The sequence below is a fragment of the Delphinapterus leucas genome, chromosome 11, assembly GCF_059928025.1.
Source record: "Delphinapterus leucas isolate spDelLeu-1000000601 "Yukka" chromosome 11, BTC_Dleu_Yukka2, whole genome shotgun sequence".
Classification (NCBI taxonomy): Eukaryota; Metazoa; Chordata; class Mammalia; order Artiodactyla; family Monodontidae; genus Delphinapterus; species Delphinapterus leucas.
The window spans coordinates 95,977,078-95,995,110 of record NC_143139.1 but is presented as its reverse complement, the minus strand read 5'-3'; the positions used below and the strand labels follow the sequence as shown (position 1 = coordinate 95,995,110).

The 18,033-nt window shown below is 56.3% G+C and overlaps 1 protein-coding gene across 1 annotated transcript in view; it reads left to right on the top strand.

Moving 5' to 3' along the window:
- Positions 1-45: 45 nt before the first annotated feature.
- Positions 46-18,033, top strand: part of NFAM1 (NFAT activating protein with ITAM motif 1) — a 33,395-nt gene continuing 15,407 nt past the window's right edge. Inside the window, exons 1-3 of the mRNA XM_022596627.2 lie at positions 46-177; positions 15,948-16,277; positions 17,449-17,561. Of these exons, the coding sequence (XP_022452335.1) occupies positions 72-177; positions 15,948-16,277; positions 17,449-17,561 (549 nt within the window). The 5' untranslated portion in view covers positions 46-71. The remainder of the gene's footprint in view (positions 178-15,947; positions 16,278-17,448; positions 17,562-18,033) is intronic.

The window sequence follows — 18,033 nt, the reverse complement described above, 5'->3', positions numbered from 1 at the left end:
CTGTGGTTGCCAGCAGGCTGTCTCCTCGTGTGAGCTGAAGAGGAAGGAGGGACACTGACCCAGAGGCCCCGATGGAGAGCCGGCCTCCTTGGTGGCGGGCCCCACCGGGCCCCATCCCAGCCCCCCGGCTCCTGGGCTTGTTCCTGCTCCCCTGGACCCTGCAGCTCGCAGGCACAGGTACGCCATCCTCCTTCCCACGCGCTCCTCTCTGCCTCGTGTTGCCCGGCGGCTAGTTCCCGGGACCTGTCTCGGGGGATTTGCTGGCTGCGTTTGAACATTGCAGACTTCACAGGGGAAGCCTTCAGGGACCAGGAGATGTTTAGCTAAGGCCTTGCCAAGGTGGCTTTTGAAGAGGCGGGGGCAGCGTTCCCCACCCTCACTGCTGGAACAGCCTCCCTCCCAGCACAGCCTGACCTCCTGGCCCTTCAAAGCGGTGGGTGGGCGTTGCTGCGGCCTGGGGGCATCCAGTGGGCGGGCGATCCCTGGGGCCAGACAGCTCACTCCCAAGAAAGCTTACAGTGGAGCCACCGCATGGAACCTGCCCAGGTGCGGCCCCTCTTAGCTGGGGGAGGAGGGAGGCAGCTACTGGCCATGGGAGCACAATGCCTGGGGCACAGAATTGCCACTGTTGCCAGAAAGGGGGGCACCTCCCACTTCCTGAAATACAACCGGAGGCCACATCATTACTTTCCGGGGGCTGACACTGTGCCCCTTTCCTGGTCCCAGGTTCCCTCAAAAGCTGGGTGGCCTGGATCCAAGCCAGGCCCTGGGATGAGTGGCTTTGGGGCGAGTTCATCCAGGCCAGGGAACTCCCAGGAGCGTCCCTGGCCAGGGCTGCCCACCCCGGGGTCCCTGATGCTCAGTCTCACCTGGGCAGTGCCGACCTTCTTGCAGCCCCAGGAGTCCTCCCACCGCCCCCCACGGTGCAGGCTGGGTGCTTTCCTTCCCCTTCCCCTTGACTTTTATGAGCTTTCCAGGAGCTGCTCTCCACCCTCTACGTCATCCTCTGCCTTTCGGTTATACCATAAACAATAGCAGCTATTCTTATTATCATGAATTAGCCTCTTTGAGCACATAAGCTGGGCTTCACACGCGTACTCAGGCCCCCTCGAGGCTCCCTTGGGGTGCTGTCCCCACTGGCACCATTTAGGAACCGGGAAATTGAGGCCCAGGGAGGCCAGGTAGCTTGCCCATGGCCTGGAGGGTAAGTAGAGGCCAGGTTCAGCCCCGAGCCAGGACTCTTGGCAGTGGGCTCTGGGGAGTCCTCTTACCTTTCTTTGTAAAGAACATTCTTCACAGAAAGATCTACCCCCCTGGGGAGGCAAGACTTGGCTGTGTGACACCTACTGCAGGCCTCGAGGCCCGGCCCCGTGTGAGGTCATCTCCTTTCATCTGGGCACCTCACACACCCCCACTCACCCACCCATGGACAGATGTAAAGATGGCCTGAGGAAATGTGGCTTATTGGTGACAATGTGTTGGAACTCCTACTTTTTCATTTTTAACTTAATTTCCCCCCAATTCCCATCATTTCTCTTTGTGTGGTCCCTCCTCCCCAAAAGGGACCTGGCACATCCTAGTACCTGAGTGGAAGAGACTTTTCGGGGTGCTGCTGTGAAAAGCATTTTTGTAACTCTCTTGACTGGAAAGAAACAACAGATTTTCCCCCCCAGTATTGCAGCAAACATGCAAAAGAGAAACTCTGCTCTTTCGCAAGAGGTGGAAACACCTTGTGGTCTCCTAGAAACTCTCTTAGTTTGGGGCAGCGCCTTGCAGCATGTGGGATCTGGGACCTTAGTTCCTCGACCAGGGACAAAACCCGTGCTCCCTGCATTGGGAGCGTGGAGTCTTAACCACTGGAGCACCAGGGAGGTCCCTTCTAGAACCTCTTGGAGCAGCAGACAGCACCCCATTATTCCTGGTCCTTCCCCTGTGGGCGCCTGGCTCTGTCTCTCTGCTGTGCCACACCCCTTCCCCACCCTCTTGTCTCCGAGCTTTGAGGGTTTGGTGGAGGGAATCCTACCTCTCCCGTGTCCCCCAAACCTCCCCTGACCTCACCCATCAGCCTGGCGCAAACAGCTCCACCACTGCCAGCACCAAGACCCAGCCTGTGGCCTCAACTGTGTCCGCCGGGGGCCTTGCGGAGCATATTGTCCATGAAGCGTTGGCTCGATGCACCGTTTCCCTGAACCGCCTGATGCAGTGTTGAGTGTGGGCCAGGGGCGTTCAGCCTGAGTTTGGGTCTGAGCTCTGCAACTCATCCTGGGCCCCTGGGCAGGTTCTTAATGTTGCTGTGCCTCGATGGCCTCATCTGTCAAGTGGGTGCGACAGTAGTGCTTGCTGGTGGCCCATCCCCAGACTGAGGTTAGGGCATGTGGTTAGGGCTCAGAGAACGTCAGCCACCTGCCAGCCTAGAGGAGCCAATCGAAATGCAAGGTTCAGTTGGCTGGCTCTACATCCTGGGGAGCCCACGGGTTCCTTGGGGTCACTTCGACTTTTCCAGGGGTCTCCAGCACACCCTCGGATGGCATCTCAGGACCTCTGTTGCTCCCAACCCTCCTCCTCCTGCTCTCCTCTGGTCTCTTGAGCCCTCGGCAAATTCTACTTTTCTCAAAGGGTTTAGCAGCCACCTCTGGTCTCGTGGGCACCTGCTCTCCTCAGAGGTGAATCATCTGAGTCTGAGGCTCAGCTTTCCTGGGAGCAGCTGCACACCTGCTCTAGCCCTGCTTCCACCAAGCCTCAAGTCACCTCCAAGGGCTCGGAGGCCAGACAGACCATGTTCAAGTCCTGCCTTCTTATATTGACTGCTGTGTGACCTCAGGCAAGTTACTTAACCTTTCTGAGCCTCAGTGTCCTCAAAAAAGTCAGTCCTCTTTCTCTCCCTGGCCTTTCCAGAGCTCTGGGCTGTATTTACCTCTCAAATATTCATTGAAGAGGACCAGTTCTAGGCACTGGGGAGACCTGGTGGTGAACAAGCCACAGCCCCCACCCCAAGCCTGGTGGAGTCCGTGAGACTCACCGCAGAACAAGACCCAAGGCCAGAGTACCGATGCAGGCTTGCCTCCCCTCCCCCGTTTGCTCTGGGCTCAGGGTCACCGCTCCCTTTGTTGTCCATAAGATGCTCGGGAGCCTGCTGCCTCCCTTCCCGCAGCTCTGGGCCTCTGTCAGGACTGGCCTCTGCTTTTCATCTTTGTCTAATCCCAATAAAGAGCTTTCAAGTCTTGGCGGACGAGAAGCACCTCTCTGCTGGAGGTGGGGCAGGGGGAGTGTTGGAAGGGGAGACAGGGAGGAGACAGAGCAGGTGGGTGGGTGGCAGGCACAGCATGAATAAAGGCTGGGAGGTCGGAAGGCAGAGCCAGGGCGAGGGAACGGTGAGAGGTTCAGTCTGACTGGGGAGGAGGGTCTCTTAGCAGAGCTGTGGGATACAACTCCCACTGAGATATGATTCCAGGTGGATTAAATGCTCGTCAGGTAGGGGTTCAGATGCCATTCCAGTTGGTCCTGTTGTCATTGCTTTCTTTTTTAAAATTGTGAAATAGCATACATACACAGGAAAGTACAATAGATATTATAAAACAAAATCCTGTGTGTCTACCACCCAGGTCAAGAGAGAGAACATTCTAGTGCCCCAAAGCCTCTGGACACCCCCAAGACAAGCCCTCTCCCCTCAGAGGCACCACGATCCTGAATTTGGGGCAATCGCTTCCTGGCATTTCTTTATACTTCTATCCTTTAGTTTGCGTCCCCAAGTAATATAGATTGGTCTGGCTTGTTTTTGAACTTTGTATAATCAGAATGATACTGTGGGTGTTCTTTGCGACCTGCATCTTTCACTCAACCTTATGTTTTTTTGTTTTGTTTTTTTTAATAATTTTATTTATTTATGTTAATTAATTAATTAGGCTGCTCCAGGTCTTAGTTGCGACACGTGGATCTTCATTGCGGCATGTGGGATCTTTAGTTGTGGCATGCGGACTTCCTAGTTGCGGCATGCATGCAGGATCTAGTTCCCTGACCAGGGATCGAACCTGGGCCTGCTGCGTTGGGAGCGTGGAGCCTTAGCCACTGGACCACCAGTGAAGTCCCTCAACATTATGTTTTTTAAGATATATCCAGTTGACGGTCTATGCCATTTTATGAATCCTATGCCATTATATCATGAAAAATAATACAGACACAGCAAAGTACAATACATATTAAATAAATAGTCCTGTGTATCTACCACCCAGCTCAAGAGAGAGAACATTCTAGTGTCCCAAAGCCCCTGTACCCCTCAACCCGCACAAGATACCCCCTCTCTTGAGCATCTGTGGATTTTAGTATCTATGATGGGTCCTGGAACCAATCCCCCGTGGATACCGAGTGATGACGGTATCCCCTTTTCTGTGTCCACTAGTAAAGTTTTATTGGAACAGAGCCATGTGTAGCCATTCACGGCTCATCTATGGCTGCTTTTGCCCCACAGCCGCAGAGTTGAGTAGCTGTGATAGAGACCATATGGCTCGCAAAGTGTAAAGTATTTAGTACTTGGCCCTTTACAGAACATGTTTGTCAACCCCTGCTGTGGAGCGTCCCATTGAATGAATATACTGCGATCTATTTAGTTATGATTGACGTCCCAGGTGTTCCCGTCTGTGGCTGTGAGTACTCGTGTGTGGTCTCCAGGCACATGGGTATTCGGTGCCTCCAGGGGGTATATTCCCATTAAGGCTGCTTCTCTCTGCGCTGTCCGCCTCCCTGTATGGACTGTTAGCTTCGAGAGGGCAGAACACGTGCGGACTTACCTGGCTTCGAATCCTTGACTCCCAGCATGGCACCTGGCACCCAGAGGATGCCCAGGAAATACTAACAGTAACAGGATGAATTCAACTCGCAGCCAGACAACCCCTGGAGTTATGAGCAGTGTGGAGGTGTGATGCCACCAGGAGAGGAGTGACAAAACCCTCCTGATCCATGAATGAGGGAGTGGATGTCGGGGTGCTGGGTAAACGTAAGCGGGAAACAGGATTTGACCCTCCACCTGATTGCTTGCTTGTTAAGGATCTAGGTGGGGCCTCACAGTAGTGGGAGTGCGGGTGTCAGGCACTGGGGTGGGGGCCAAAGCCAGAGGAAGGGAAGGGGGCGATTGAAATGAGCCTGGAGAGGTGGAGGGAGAGGGAGTAGATGTGACATTGGCAGGTGGAGCAGCTACCTGGCTTCCTGACCTACCTGGGTTTGAGTCCTGGAAGACTTTGGCCTAGTCACGTGACCGCTCTGAGCTCCTATGTCCCTGTCATGGCGCTCAGCACCCTCCTATACAGGCCTCTTGCCAGTGGCTAGGGGAGAGCACATCCAGGACCACCGATGGCCCCAGGGCTGGCACCTGGGAGCCCTCAGGGAAGGTTCGTGGGTTTCCATCGTGGGGACAGGCTGCCTGGAGGAGGGAGTGGGCCTGGTATCTGCTCCCCCATCAACACACACAGCCACCCCAAGACTGCGTGGGCTGTGGTGGAGGCAGGGTAGGGCCAGAGCTGGCACCCTCTTGAGGCTCTAGGCCTGGTCCCTGCTTGCTGCTCATGGGCAGGTTGTGGGGTACGGGTGGGGGCAGGAAGGAGGCACCAAGTGTGTGCAACCCAAGCTCAAGTGCAGGTTTGGCCTCCTCCCCTCAGGCAGCCCATCCTCAGACAGGCGAGATACTTGCTACAGCGTTGGTCATAGGGTCCAAGGGCACGTTTCCAAAGGCAAGTTCATACCTGGCAACACGTACCAAAATTTAAAACATGCATACCCTTTAAATCAGAACCTCCCCTTCTCAGACCTGTCCTAGGGAGATAGGGGCCCAAGAGAGAGTGTGTATATATAAGGATGATCACCCCTGGGTCCATGGAGCACAGCTGCAGACAGCCTCATTGCCATCAGCTGGTTCTTGCTGTGGAGAATTTCGGTAGAACCCTCCCCCTCCCCCGGCCCTGGGCTACCCTTTCCTCCCAGGTTCCTGCCCCGCTTCCGCACACCCCACTTTGAGCTGTGCTGGTGACTGTCTGCCCCTGAGCTTTCGTTCCTGCTGCTCCCTTGGCCTGGAAGGTGTCCTCTCACTTGCCTACCTGGTGACTCCAACCTGTTGGCCAAGGTCAAGCTCTGGTACTTTCTTACTTTCTCTGTGGTGCCCTTTCTGGTCGACTCTCCCAGTCCCTGATGAACCAGCCTTGCTCCCCAGGGTGTTCACCTGTGGTTCTGAATGTGCAGGAGCTCAGAGGTGTGGAGCACGACTGAGCTTACCTGGGGCAGGTGAGGGTACAGACAGCCGAGGAACAAGTACCCAACCTTAGGAGGTGGCTGTGTAAGAAAGAGAGAAGGGGAAGGCTGGAGAGGAAGGGGTCTATGGGGCCAGGGTCAAGGCCAGAAAGAACAGGAGCCACAGCTTAGCCGCCAGGGTCTTTGCTGACCTCCTGGGCGGAAAGCATCAGATGTTGGGAGGGGAGGGGATGGGACAAGAGGGAAGGACCAAGCTGGCAGACTGGAGGATGCGGAAGGGGTGGGAGAGGAAGATGGAGGGCAGTTGAGTGATTCTGTGCCCGGAGGGTATAGGATCTTTGGGGAGGGGGAGATTTAAGAGAAGTCAGGATAAAAGTGTGACCTGGCGGAGGCATCCACAGGAAGGAGTTAGTGTGTTGTCAGCCAGAAGCATTTATATTTTAAAAGGAGGCTGGAGGTGGGGGCGCCGAATCCCACAGAACGAGTCACTAACGCGAGGGTTTTAGGCGGCTGAGGAAGGCTGTTTGGAGCTCTCTAGTATTTCTCTTGTCACTTCCCTAACATCAAGTGTGATCGTGTCACTTCCCGATTTTGAGGCCCACAGAGGCTCCCCAGGTTTCCAGGACAACATTCAACCCCCCACCTCCCTCTGCCCCCCACTCAAACCCTTTCTTTCAACTCCACCACGGCTCTGGAGTCCCCCAACTCCTTGGCCTGTTTCAAGCCTTGTAGAAGCTTCACCCAGGAGCTTTCCTGTGCTTAAACCCCCTCGCGTGGACCCTCCCCTCTAAACCTGGCTGCCTCCGATGACTCTTTCTCCAAAGCTCAGCTCGGTAAAGAGATGGGAAAGAAAGACCAAAATGCTCACAGCTGTGATGTCACGGGGGCGGGGGGGTGGGGGGAGAGAACTGCACACAAGCCTGACGCCCTTATGATCCTTCGCTGCGGTTTCTAGAATTTATACAGTGAGCATGTTGCACTTTCATAATGCGGGGGTGGGGGGAGAGGGTGTGCCCTAAAGAGTTATAATTAAAAACCAAAGCACCAGCTCCAAGGGTCGCCTCTCCAGGAAGCCCCTGCCCCTTCTGTGTGGGCTGGGTCTCCTCCACGGGGTTTCTGCCATCCCTGAGACTCCCCTTTACCTCACCACTTGCAGCTTTGTCCGGCAGGTGCCTTCCCAGTGGCAGTGGGACTTTGGGGGGGACACACATTCCTTGCTGAAGGAATCGTCCTGGTGGGGTCTATCCCCCTTGCTCCATTTCTCCCCTTTCAGAGACAAGGAGCAAAACCTCACTCCAGCCATTGGCTCTATGATGCCTCCACCACATCCTGACCCCCTACTTTAAGGGTAAAGCCGGTTGTAAAGGGAGAAACAGAGTCCCCAGGCCACACCCTCAAACGAGCTCCAAAGTTTGAGCAACTTGCCTTTCAAAACAGGCCAGAAGGGAGGTGACTGCTATAAAAATACCAATTAACACGGCGAAGCTTGTACATTTCTGGGACTAAACATTTGACATTCTGCACTTGGTTTGTGTCCCCGTGTGGTCACTGTGCACCCAGGGTCCACAGTGGAGGCCTGAGAACAGCATGCAGGCAGGCATGGAAATGCCCTCCCCCCCCACCCCCAGGCAAGCCACATCCGTGAGCATCTTTGTCATTCGGAGGTGTTGAAAGATGTGACAGCCAGTCTGATGGCAGTGTTCCGAGGGCATCAGCGCTAAAAGCTCCAGGATACACACGCTCTGTTCAAAGATTGCCTTCCAACGCCTGCTCTGAGCTTCTCCCTGATCAACTGCTTGGCCACGCACCGTCATGTTTGATGCATGTGTCCTGAAGGACTCACCCGTTCTTCTGTGGCATCCCGGGATCCAGGCTCAGGCAAATGGCCAGAGCTCTGTGATAAAACCAGCAGCCCCGCATCTGTGTCTTCCTAGCAGCCCATCAGAAGGGCCTTGAAAAAAAGGCATGGCTCTGAGAGATGCCAGAATTAAACTGGAGGGCAAAACTCCATGCCTAAAATAAAGACCGTGGGAACTGCTTTCTTCTGTAGCTGGACAAAGCGTTTTCATTTAAAATCGACCTAAGTTGGAACGGATACCTTTGATCACCACCTCTGGGCTCTCATACCCTTGGCTCGGTGCCCTGGAAGGGATTGAGTTCCAGGCAGAGGGGGAAGCTGGGGCCAGGGCCTGGCTCTGGGGTTGGATGGCGAGAGGAACAGTGAGTGGCCCAGGACAGCTGGAGAGACTGGGGAGGGAGGGGTGTGCGGGGGAGAGTGCCAGATTCTAGGGGTGAGAGGATGTCTGTGCTGCGGTGAGGGAGGGACTCTGGCTGGCCCCGCCACAGCACCAGTCTGTACAGGGCTCATGGGGCCACTGGTTTCTGCTCTGGGAGCCACAGGCTCTCTTGAGCTGGGCAACAGCCTCGGTCCCCCTAATGCTGCAGGGTTACTCACCACCCTCAGACCCCCTTCGGGCTGTCAGATGTGTTTCCCTATTAGATGACCCAAATTTAGGGGAAAGGCCTCCGAATTTTTATCTCCCTTTAAAAGAGGGCAGTTCTTTCATTTGAAAAGGTTTTTCTTTTGCTTGCTTTGAGATTTTAACACTGTGGTCCAGAGTAGTGGATAAGAGTGTGGGGTGATCTGCTCGAAGAGACGCAGCTTAAAATCCCATTTCCTCCACTACTAACTACTGTGCCGATTGGGCAAACCTCCTCCCTTCTCTGAGCCTCAGTTTTCTCATCTGCAAAAGGGAACATGCCCAGTGGAGGTTAGTCCTTGTCATCGGAGGCTTGACAGCGAAGACTGAGGGTCTGTGCTCTCTGGGCAGGGCCATGCACCCAGGAGTGGCTCAGGGAGGAGGTGAGCGAGTCCTGCAGACTGAGAGGGTGACTCCACAGCCTGGGGAGAGGAGGGGAACAGACAGGCATTCTAAGCAGCTGGAATAGTGTGGGCAAAGGCTCAAGAGCCTGGTAGACTTGGCGTCTGTCGGGGAGCGAGTGAGTGAGGACCGAGGGCAGCTGAGTGGGGCTGTACAGGGCATGAGGGAATTAACTTGATCCGCCAGGACAAGGACTTAAAAGAAATTTTTTTAACAGTGGCCCAAAGTTAAGGGATGCACGTTATAGCGTGACCCTGTCTGAATCCAGTTGTAGGAATGTAACAAACCGGAAGGTCATAAACAGCGTCCTTACTACAAACGAGATGCTCCATGTTCTGTTTTTTTTAATTGCATGTCTTGACCCTGTAAATTGATTTCAGACTCCTTCCTGGGCCTCCTCTGGTGAGGGGTCCAGGCAGGGCCAGGCAGGGCAGGATCAGGATGGCTGGTGGATCCCCCTCGAGGGCAGTGCCCGGCAAGCCTGGCTGGGGAGAAGAGAAGGATGGATGCTGGAGCTGCCAAGGTGGAAGAGGGGGCTGCTGTGCTGGGGATGGGAAGGTCTGATGGCGTGGGCACCCCTCCCACACCCCGTCAAGTTCCTTGATTACAGATCCCTGCCCCAGAGACTCAGCATGGAGTCCCTGGGCTGGAGTGAGGAGTGAGGCACCGACTGCCAGCCAGCTCTCAAACCCACAGTTCAAGCGCCCACAGATTCAAAAGAAGAACCGGAAAAGGGAGGAATCAGGTGCCAGCGGGTGGTAGATAAAGTCTTTCCCAACAGGGGCGGCAGACAAGCAGGCAGGATGGGGGAAGAGCAGCTGGAAGCTGCTGCGGGGTGGCGGGGGAGGGCCTCCCGGCTCAGAAACCCTGCACACACACTGCTCTCCCAGGCAGGCGAGCCTCGAGGGCCAGGCCAGGGTCCACGCCCCACGGTGTCGCCTACCCCTGGTATCTGGCCCAGCACAGGGCCTGAGGTGTTAGGCTTGGGGCAGGAGGCAGGGAGTCCTTGGGGGTCCTGTCATGCCCGGAGGCCACCTGTGCTGCAGTGCCCTGTGCTGTGGGCTTCTCACTTACGTGGGCAGAAGAGTCAGGCTGGCATTTGCCTTTCCACGTTCACAGTGAGGACTTAGGGCTGGTCTGGCTTTCCTGCCTCCTTGTCACTGGGGAAAGGCAGCCTGACCCTGTGGCAGGCATGCTGTGTTCTTGGACCCATTTTCTCTCATGACAACCCTGCAAGTTTGGCATTGTTTTTCTCCCCTTGTTGCAGGGAAGATACCGAGGTTCAGAGAAGTAAAGTCACTTGCCTAAGGTTGCACAGTTTTTAATGGCAGAGCCAGGATCCAAACCCAGGCCTGCTACCTCCGGAAACTGGTCTTCTCCCAGGCACCTCTCCCCCCGCCATTTCTGTTCAGGCCACAGGCTTCCTAGCAGTCCCTGGAGCTGCCAAAAAGTGAGGGATGGAGGATGTACCATCCCTGAAAACACCATCTCCTGCAAAGTAGGAGTGGGCAGGGCTTGGGGTGTAGCCGTGCTGCCCAGTGCAAGCTTCTGGGTGCTTGCAGTTGTGTGGGGCTGGGGTGGTGGCCCTGGGGAGTGGAGCCCTCCCAGACGCCCTGCTGCAACTCTTTCCCAATCCTTCTCTCCTCCGACTCGCCATGGACCTCACCCAACAGTGGTGCACCCCCTCCCGGGTCCCGAACCATCCGCACTGACACAGGTTCACAGTTCTCCCATCCAGAAAAACTCCCCCTGGACTCGACCTTCAAATTCTCCCTGCGCCCCCCGCCCCCTCTTGTCCTTTCAGACCTGCATTGGGAAGAACAGCCACCTCCAGCCCCTTCTCCCTTGTGCCACCAATCCGTCCCTCCTGCAGAAAACACGCCAGGCTCCTTGAAGTGCTTTCCTCCCGGTGCCTGTCTGGGCCTATAGGCTGCACTGGGATGCACAGAATTATCCAAAAGCAGCTTTGTGATGCTGCTGCAGCCCAGATCTCTTGGTGTGCGGAGGTTCCTCCGTGCCTGGAGCTGCTGCAGCCATCCTGAGCACGGCAGAGCCCTGCAGTCATTTACCGTCGCAGATGAGTTCTTCAAGTCTCCAAACCCGAGTCACAGCCAAGATTCAGAACTGACTGATGCCGAACTCATTCCTGGTGCCATGGGGTGAGAGTAAGGGGTGAGGGCCCTCTTCCCTCCTTCTCTGCTCAGATCCCCTCTTCGAGCATCCCCACGTGTCAACCGGGTGGAGCGGGAAGGAGCGAGAAACCCTGCCCATCAGGTATTGGGGACACGGGGCCTGTCTCTGGGTGCAGCGTGTGGGGTGGACTCTCTTGGGCACTTTCGTGGCCACTCAGGGGCCCCCAACCAGGCTCCTGTGGTTCTCCCTCCTGCTACAGCCTCAGGAATCCAAGGTCCGCCCCAGTCCTCCTCCCTGGGCCGTTTGCCCCTCTTGACAGCCCATGAATCTAAGAGAATCCCCAGGCTGGCCCACTCAGCCCTGGCCCACCTTGTCCCCCGGGAGACACACTCCCTTTGCTGAACTAGGGCCAAAGCGTGATGCAGCTGATACAGGACTTGAGACAGGCGCCAGCCAGTGTGCCATCCCTGTGGCACTCAGGGGGCACACCTTAAGCTCTGTGAGCATCCCAAGGAAGCCCCTCTGCATCTAGGGTGAGAAGCAGTTCCCCACAGGGCAGGTTGGGTGCCCCAGCAGCCCTGTCCAAGCCCTCTCTTCACCCACACTGTCTGGCCCGTGATTTCCATGTGATCTTGCAGCCGTGCAGCCACCTGTCAGCCTCCAACTGTGAAAAAGTATGCCTCCTACCAGGGGTCTGACAAAGCCCTCTCTTAGCATCTGATGTCTCCTGTGCTTGGTGCCACTGCGAACGCTCACAGTCTGGCACCGGTCACACTTGGCTGGGTCTGACTTCGCTGCCTGGCCTGAGTGCTGGCTTTTCTTCCTTAAGCACAGTCAGACAAACTTGGGTTCAAATCCCAACTCTACCATTTAGGAACTCTGTGGCTTTGGACCTCTAAGACCTTCTGTTTTCTTTTCTTCTGCAAAATGGGGTTGCAATCGTTGCCTCATAGGATTGTCACGGTGTTTATTTTTATTTTATTTATTTATTTACTTACTTACTTATTGCTGCATTGGGTCTTCGTTGATGCGCGCGGGCTTTCTCTAGTTGCGGCGAGCAGGGGGCTCCTCTTCGTTGCGTTGTCCAGGCTTCTCATTGTGGTGACTTCTCTCGTTGCGGAGCACAGGCTCTAGGTGCACGGGTCTCAGTAGTTGCAGCACGTGGGCTCAGTAGTTGTGGCTCACGGGCGGCATGTGGGATCTTCCCGGACCAGGGCTCGAACCCGTGTCTTCTACATTGGCAGGAGGATTCTTTTTTTTTTTTTAATAAATAAATTTATTTATTTATTTATTTATGGCTGTGTTGGGTCTTCGTTGCTGCGCTTGGGCTTTCTCTAGTCGTGGTGAGCGGGGGCTGCTCTTCATTGTGGTGCACAGGCTTCTCATTACGGTGGCTTCTCTTGTTGCGGAGCACGGACTCTAGGCACGTGGGCTTCAGTAGTTGTGGCACGCGGGCTCAGTAGTTGTGGCCCACAGGCTTAGCTGCTCCGCAGCATGTGGGATCTTCCTGGACCAGGGCTCAAACCTGTGTCCCCTGCATTGGCAGGCAGATTCTTAACCACTGTGCCACCAGGGAAGTCCTGGCAGGAGGACTCTTAGCCCCTGCGCCACCAGGGAAGTCCTGGCAGGAGGATTCTTAACCCCTGCGCCACCAGGGAAGTCCTGTCACAGTGTTTAGTTGACATAGGGTCTATGTCACACGGAGCCAGAATACGTTTTCTATAAGTTTTCTTTCCCCTCTGTCCTTGGGCCAGTTCTGGCCTCACTGTACGTGTGTGTTCCTGCTTCCAGACCCCCAGGGCATCACCACCCCTTCGCCTCCTCCCTAGTCACAGTTAGTGGTTCCCTCCCCACCAGGCTTCCCACTCCAGGCTCCCTCCCGTCCCTGTTAGACTGGGGACATTGCCAGGGCAGGGAGCCCCTCTGGACCTCAAACAGGGCCTGTGATCTAACTGATACTCTTAAATGTTTGTTGGAGCTGCAAACAACTGGTGGCTGAAAAGCATCTGTGGACTCAGAAATTACTCTGAACCTGTCTGTAGCACGGAGCCTTCACTGGTGGGTGCTCCTAGGTGGCAGCTGACTTGGAGCAGCCTGGACCCCAGAGGGGCTTCTTGGAGGCACAGGTCCAGGAGAGGAGGTGGGAGCTGGGCTGCCATGGTCCAGGCTCTGGGGTGCTGACACCCAGTAGAAAGAAGGGGCCCTGGAAGCAGTTAGCTACATCATCAGGTCAGAACCCAATTGCCTTTGTTGCAAGAGCAGGCCTCCCGGCCTCCTCCTTGTTTTTGGCCTGCTGTCTCCTGACTGACAGACCTTACTGGTCCACAGAGATGGCCTCATCCCTTCACTTTTTGGAGAGAGCAGTTTCACCTGAGGTCTGAGGTTCTCTCTGTGGCAGACCTGAGCCAAGACCATACACTTCCACAGTCCTGTCCCTCTGACCTTAAAATAACAAATCCCAGAAGAATACAGAACAATGATCATCTATTTTTATAGATTTCCCCAGAAATGTAAAAGATTGGCTTAATTGCACTAGCAGATTCCTTCATTTTCTAGAAAGATACCTCAAATGGGGATAATTTTTTAAGACAGTTGGATGAACGTCTTCCTGCCAGGACAAACAGGAAGGTGGCCTCGCCGTGCTGACAGCACGTCCAGCCTCCCCTGGCCTGGAGGGGCCTCTTAGATACGGGAGAGGAGGAGCAAGCGGCCCTGGGGGAGGCGGAGAGGCCTCGGTGTAGCCACTTTCCCGGTGGTTTTGGTTCCAACCTGCCGACCCTCATGAGGAAGCACCAGCCTGTTGCTGGCGCTTGGCTGGCTGCCTCGCAGGGTCACCATGAGAACCAGATGAGAGGAGGTACGTAAGAGTTGGCAAGTGGTTCCTGAGCCGAGTTTGGGGGACTCACTAGGCGTTGGCCAGGTGAGGAGGTGGCGGTCCCAGGCAGAGAGGATGGCAGAGGTGGCTGCAGAGGGGGGGCGGTGGCCTGCGCGCAGGAAGGACACAGCATGGGCTGGAGAGCACTGCTCGTCTCGCCTCCTGTCCTCTCGGCCCACCTGGGACCCTGGGGGGGGGGTCATGCACAAACCCCCTCCCACCGGCTCTGCACCCCTACCCTGCCCCTGCCACACCTCCAACCTCAGGCCTGAATCAAGGCTCCTTGTTTTATGACAAAATGAATATATCATTCTAGCTAAACAGCAGCCACTAGCAGCCCAGAGATCCACGGTGCGGTGTGCAGTCCTCTCCCCGCCGCTCACCGGAGGGGCGCCCCTGGGGCTGGCTCAGTGGCGTCTCCAAGCGTGAGCATCACACAGGACAAAGTCAACCCACTGTGACGTCCAGACACGCCAGTCGATTCCCTGGAACTGGCTTGAGTTCTTCGGGGGAGGGGGTGTCTCTTTAGTTGCTCCCCAGGAAGCTCAAAATATCTGTTTGGCCCGAGCTTGGAGGGATTAGCGGGTGTGGAGGACCCTCTCCGCCCCTGTCCCCGAGTCTCCCAGGGGGCCTGGCCTCACCTCCCTTGAGGATCCGGCCCAGGGCTGAGCTGAAAGGACCCAAGAAGAAACCAAAGAAACCGGCCTGGCCTCTCGCCAGAGCCACACCGACCGCAGGTGGGAGGCCCACGCCTCACTTCCCCAGCCACCTAAACTCTGCTGCTCCCCGCGAGTGGCTCCAACGCATCTTCTCCCGATTAGCAACCTGGCCAGCATGTTCTAGGCTGCTCGATGCCGACCTCAGTCTAGAACTGTCTGTCGTTCATCTGCAGGAGAGGGAAGGCGCTGGGGGACAGGGCATATTGAAGCTGGGCGTGGCTTGTGCAGCCGAAGTCCGGGCGGGGGGAGAGGTGGTAGCTGCTGACCCTGCACAGGATCTGAGCAGCGCCTCAGAGCCTGCGGGAGGGCGGGCCGCCCAGCCGGGCAGGCTGCTGCTTTGGGGGCTTTCAAATTGTTTTCCTAGGTGCCTCTGATGAGAGGGGGGTGGTACACGGGGGTGGGGGAGAAGACAGCTCCCGGAGAACTGCCTTCGTCATGCTCACGGCCAAATGGCTGCATATGGAGCACCTCTGCGTTGTTGGAAAACTGCTTCTGGGGCATTGCTTGTTATAGTCTATAAAAACTTGACAAATTCTCCAAGCTCAGATTCAGGGAAAGGTGTGTCTCTCCTGATTGTTCCCTGGCATGCCTCCCCCTCAGGCTGGGGAGAGCCCTGGGCAGACCTGCCTCCCTCTGTGCGTCTGTCTATGCCAGGAAGTGCTTCTTCCTGCCAGGAAGCGTTTCATTATTTTGTTTCCTGCCTCTTTCCTCTTTACTTCTCATCCTTCACCAGCTTCGGGTTGTCTCAGACCTGTGATTTTATCCAACGTGGCTTCTTGACCTTTGGGAGGGAGAGTGGTTGGAAGCGTGGGGTCTGGGGTCATCCAGCCCGGGGTCGGGGGGGTGGCAGCTCCGCTCCATACCTGCAGAGAAACTGAAAGCTAGAGGCTTGACCTCCCTGACCCCAGACTCTCCCTCTCTGTAAAATGGAGCCCTTACACACTTGTGCCTTGGGTGTGTTGGGAAGTATAGAGTCATCACGTGCAAAGCACTTGGACACCACCTGCACACACTGAGGGCGTGGGACGTGTGAGTGTGAGGCACGGTCCTCAGGGGGAAGCAGGGGATCGAAGCTACCACTCTCTCCTTTTCTTTCCCCTGCAGGAGGGCAGTCAGTGACCCACACCGGCCTCCCCATTGTGGTATCTCTGGCCAACAAGGCCGTGTCCTTCGGCTGCAGGATTACCTACCCATACACCCCCACCTTCAAGGACTTCACAGTCAGCTACTTTCACGTGGACCTCCTGGGCCAGACGAGCTCTGAGAAGAAGACCAGCTGCAAACCTGGTCCAGGCAGAGAGAACCAGACCCACACCAAAGAGTGTCGGATCACCCCCAAGCTGCCTGACGCGTCTGCCACTGGCACCTACTACTGCTCCGTCCACTGGCCGGGCTCCAGGGTGACAGGCAACGGCACCTTCATCCTGGTCAGAGGTGAGCTTCCTCCACGTCTCTTCCCCGGGCGAAGGGCCCGGAGGTTTCAGCCGGCAGACTTTGGGGCACAGGAGCCGAAGTGGGGAACGTTTGCCTCATTGTTCAGCTTTGGCAAAACAGAACAGAGCAGCCTCGGGGAGCCCCTGGCCACACAGGTGTGCCGAGACGCCCATCTTTGTGTAGCAGGGGCAGAGGCCTGGGGTGTGGGTCTGACTACCTCTGGCAGGCCCTTTTCTCAGTGTCCCTTTGGCACTATTAGTTCGGTGAGCACAGAATGAGGCATGTGCACGTGTGTTTGCAGAGACCTGTGAACAAAGACACGGCTCGTGTATATCTTTCTGGGGATAGATTCCTAATTTTCATCACGTTCTCAAAAGAGTAATGACTCCAAAAGGTTAAGAACAGCCCATCACTGAAGTCGCGATTCTCTGAGGCACCTCTGCGACTCCCACTGGTAGGGGCCAGGGTTACAGAATCCCACGGACCTGAGTTTGGCCCTCAGTCCTGCTGCTTGCCAGGATATCGCCTTGGACCTACTCTTCATGGCAATATCCTGCCTGTCAGAGGCTTTTCCTGGGATGAGTGAGATCCTGAATGTGAGGGCTGGCGCCCGGTAGCAGGATGTGCTAGTTAAGTAACAGACGCTCATGAGCCTGGCATGTGGTTGGCACTCTGCAGTTTTGGGCCAACCAGCTGGACAGAGGGGTGGACAGAGGCATGGAAGGAGAAAGTGGTGGATGAAAGGCTGGATGGCTCAAGGGAAGGGGCTGGGCTGTGCTCTCACCTACCCCTGGTGCCGGCAGCACCTGCCAGGCCTTGTACAAGCCCACCCGCTTCACCCTCACCACTCCTGCCCGTATGATCACTACTTCACGTGTGGAAAGGAGGAGGCCCCAGGAGGCGAAATGGCTCACCCAGGTCCCATAAGCACCTCTCGGTGGACCCAAGGCACCGAGGCAGGGGCACCTAAGAAGCAAAGGATGTAGTCCTTACTCCTAACGAGAATCTGCGCAGCAAACATAGAAACGTAGCCAAGGCGAGTGTGGGAAGGAGGACCTCAGCAGAGGCAGGGTCTGGGGGTCCTGGTGGGGGAGAGTTGTAAGTAGGGTTGGGGGGTGGGGGGTGTCTCTCCCAGGCAACTAACGTCTCTGCTTCCCTGCCCTGCACCCAGACACAGGCTACCGAGAGCCCCCGCAGGGCCCCCAGGACCTCCTGCTTCTTTGCTTCATCGGCCTCCTGGCTGTCCTGGGCATCCTGGCCACGGCCCTGCTGCTCTGGAAGAAGGTAGGGGCTGTGGGCACACGGCGACGCTGCCCCCACCCCACTCACCGTGGCTTAGGGATGCCACCCCATGAAGGGGTGCCTGGAATAGGTGTTCCTCATGGCCACTTGCACCAGGGCCCCCTCCCTCGCCCTGCGCTGTGGCTGGGCCTGTGCTGCCAACTCACCACCACCAGGTCCTTTTTGATCTTGTTGCAAGAAATCAGGGCTCTTGAGCCTTTTCCGGGCCACGGGCCCCTCTGAGCGTCTGAGGGAAGCCATGAGCCCGCGTGCTTACCATTTCTAGCCCTCCAGATTAGGAAACCTTATCTCAGATTTTCTGGATCCCCGGCAGCCCAGAAGGAAGGAAGAAACATTTCCTCAGGGCCGCTGGGTGCCAGGCACCCTCCCAGGCGTGCTCTGGTTCGCGTCCCAGCGTCACTTGGTGAGAGACTTTTCTTCCCATTTTACAGCTCTGAAAAGTGAGGCTCAGAGA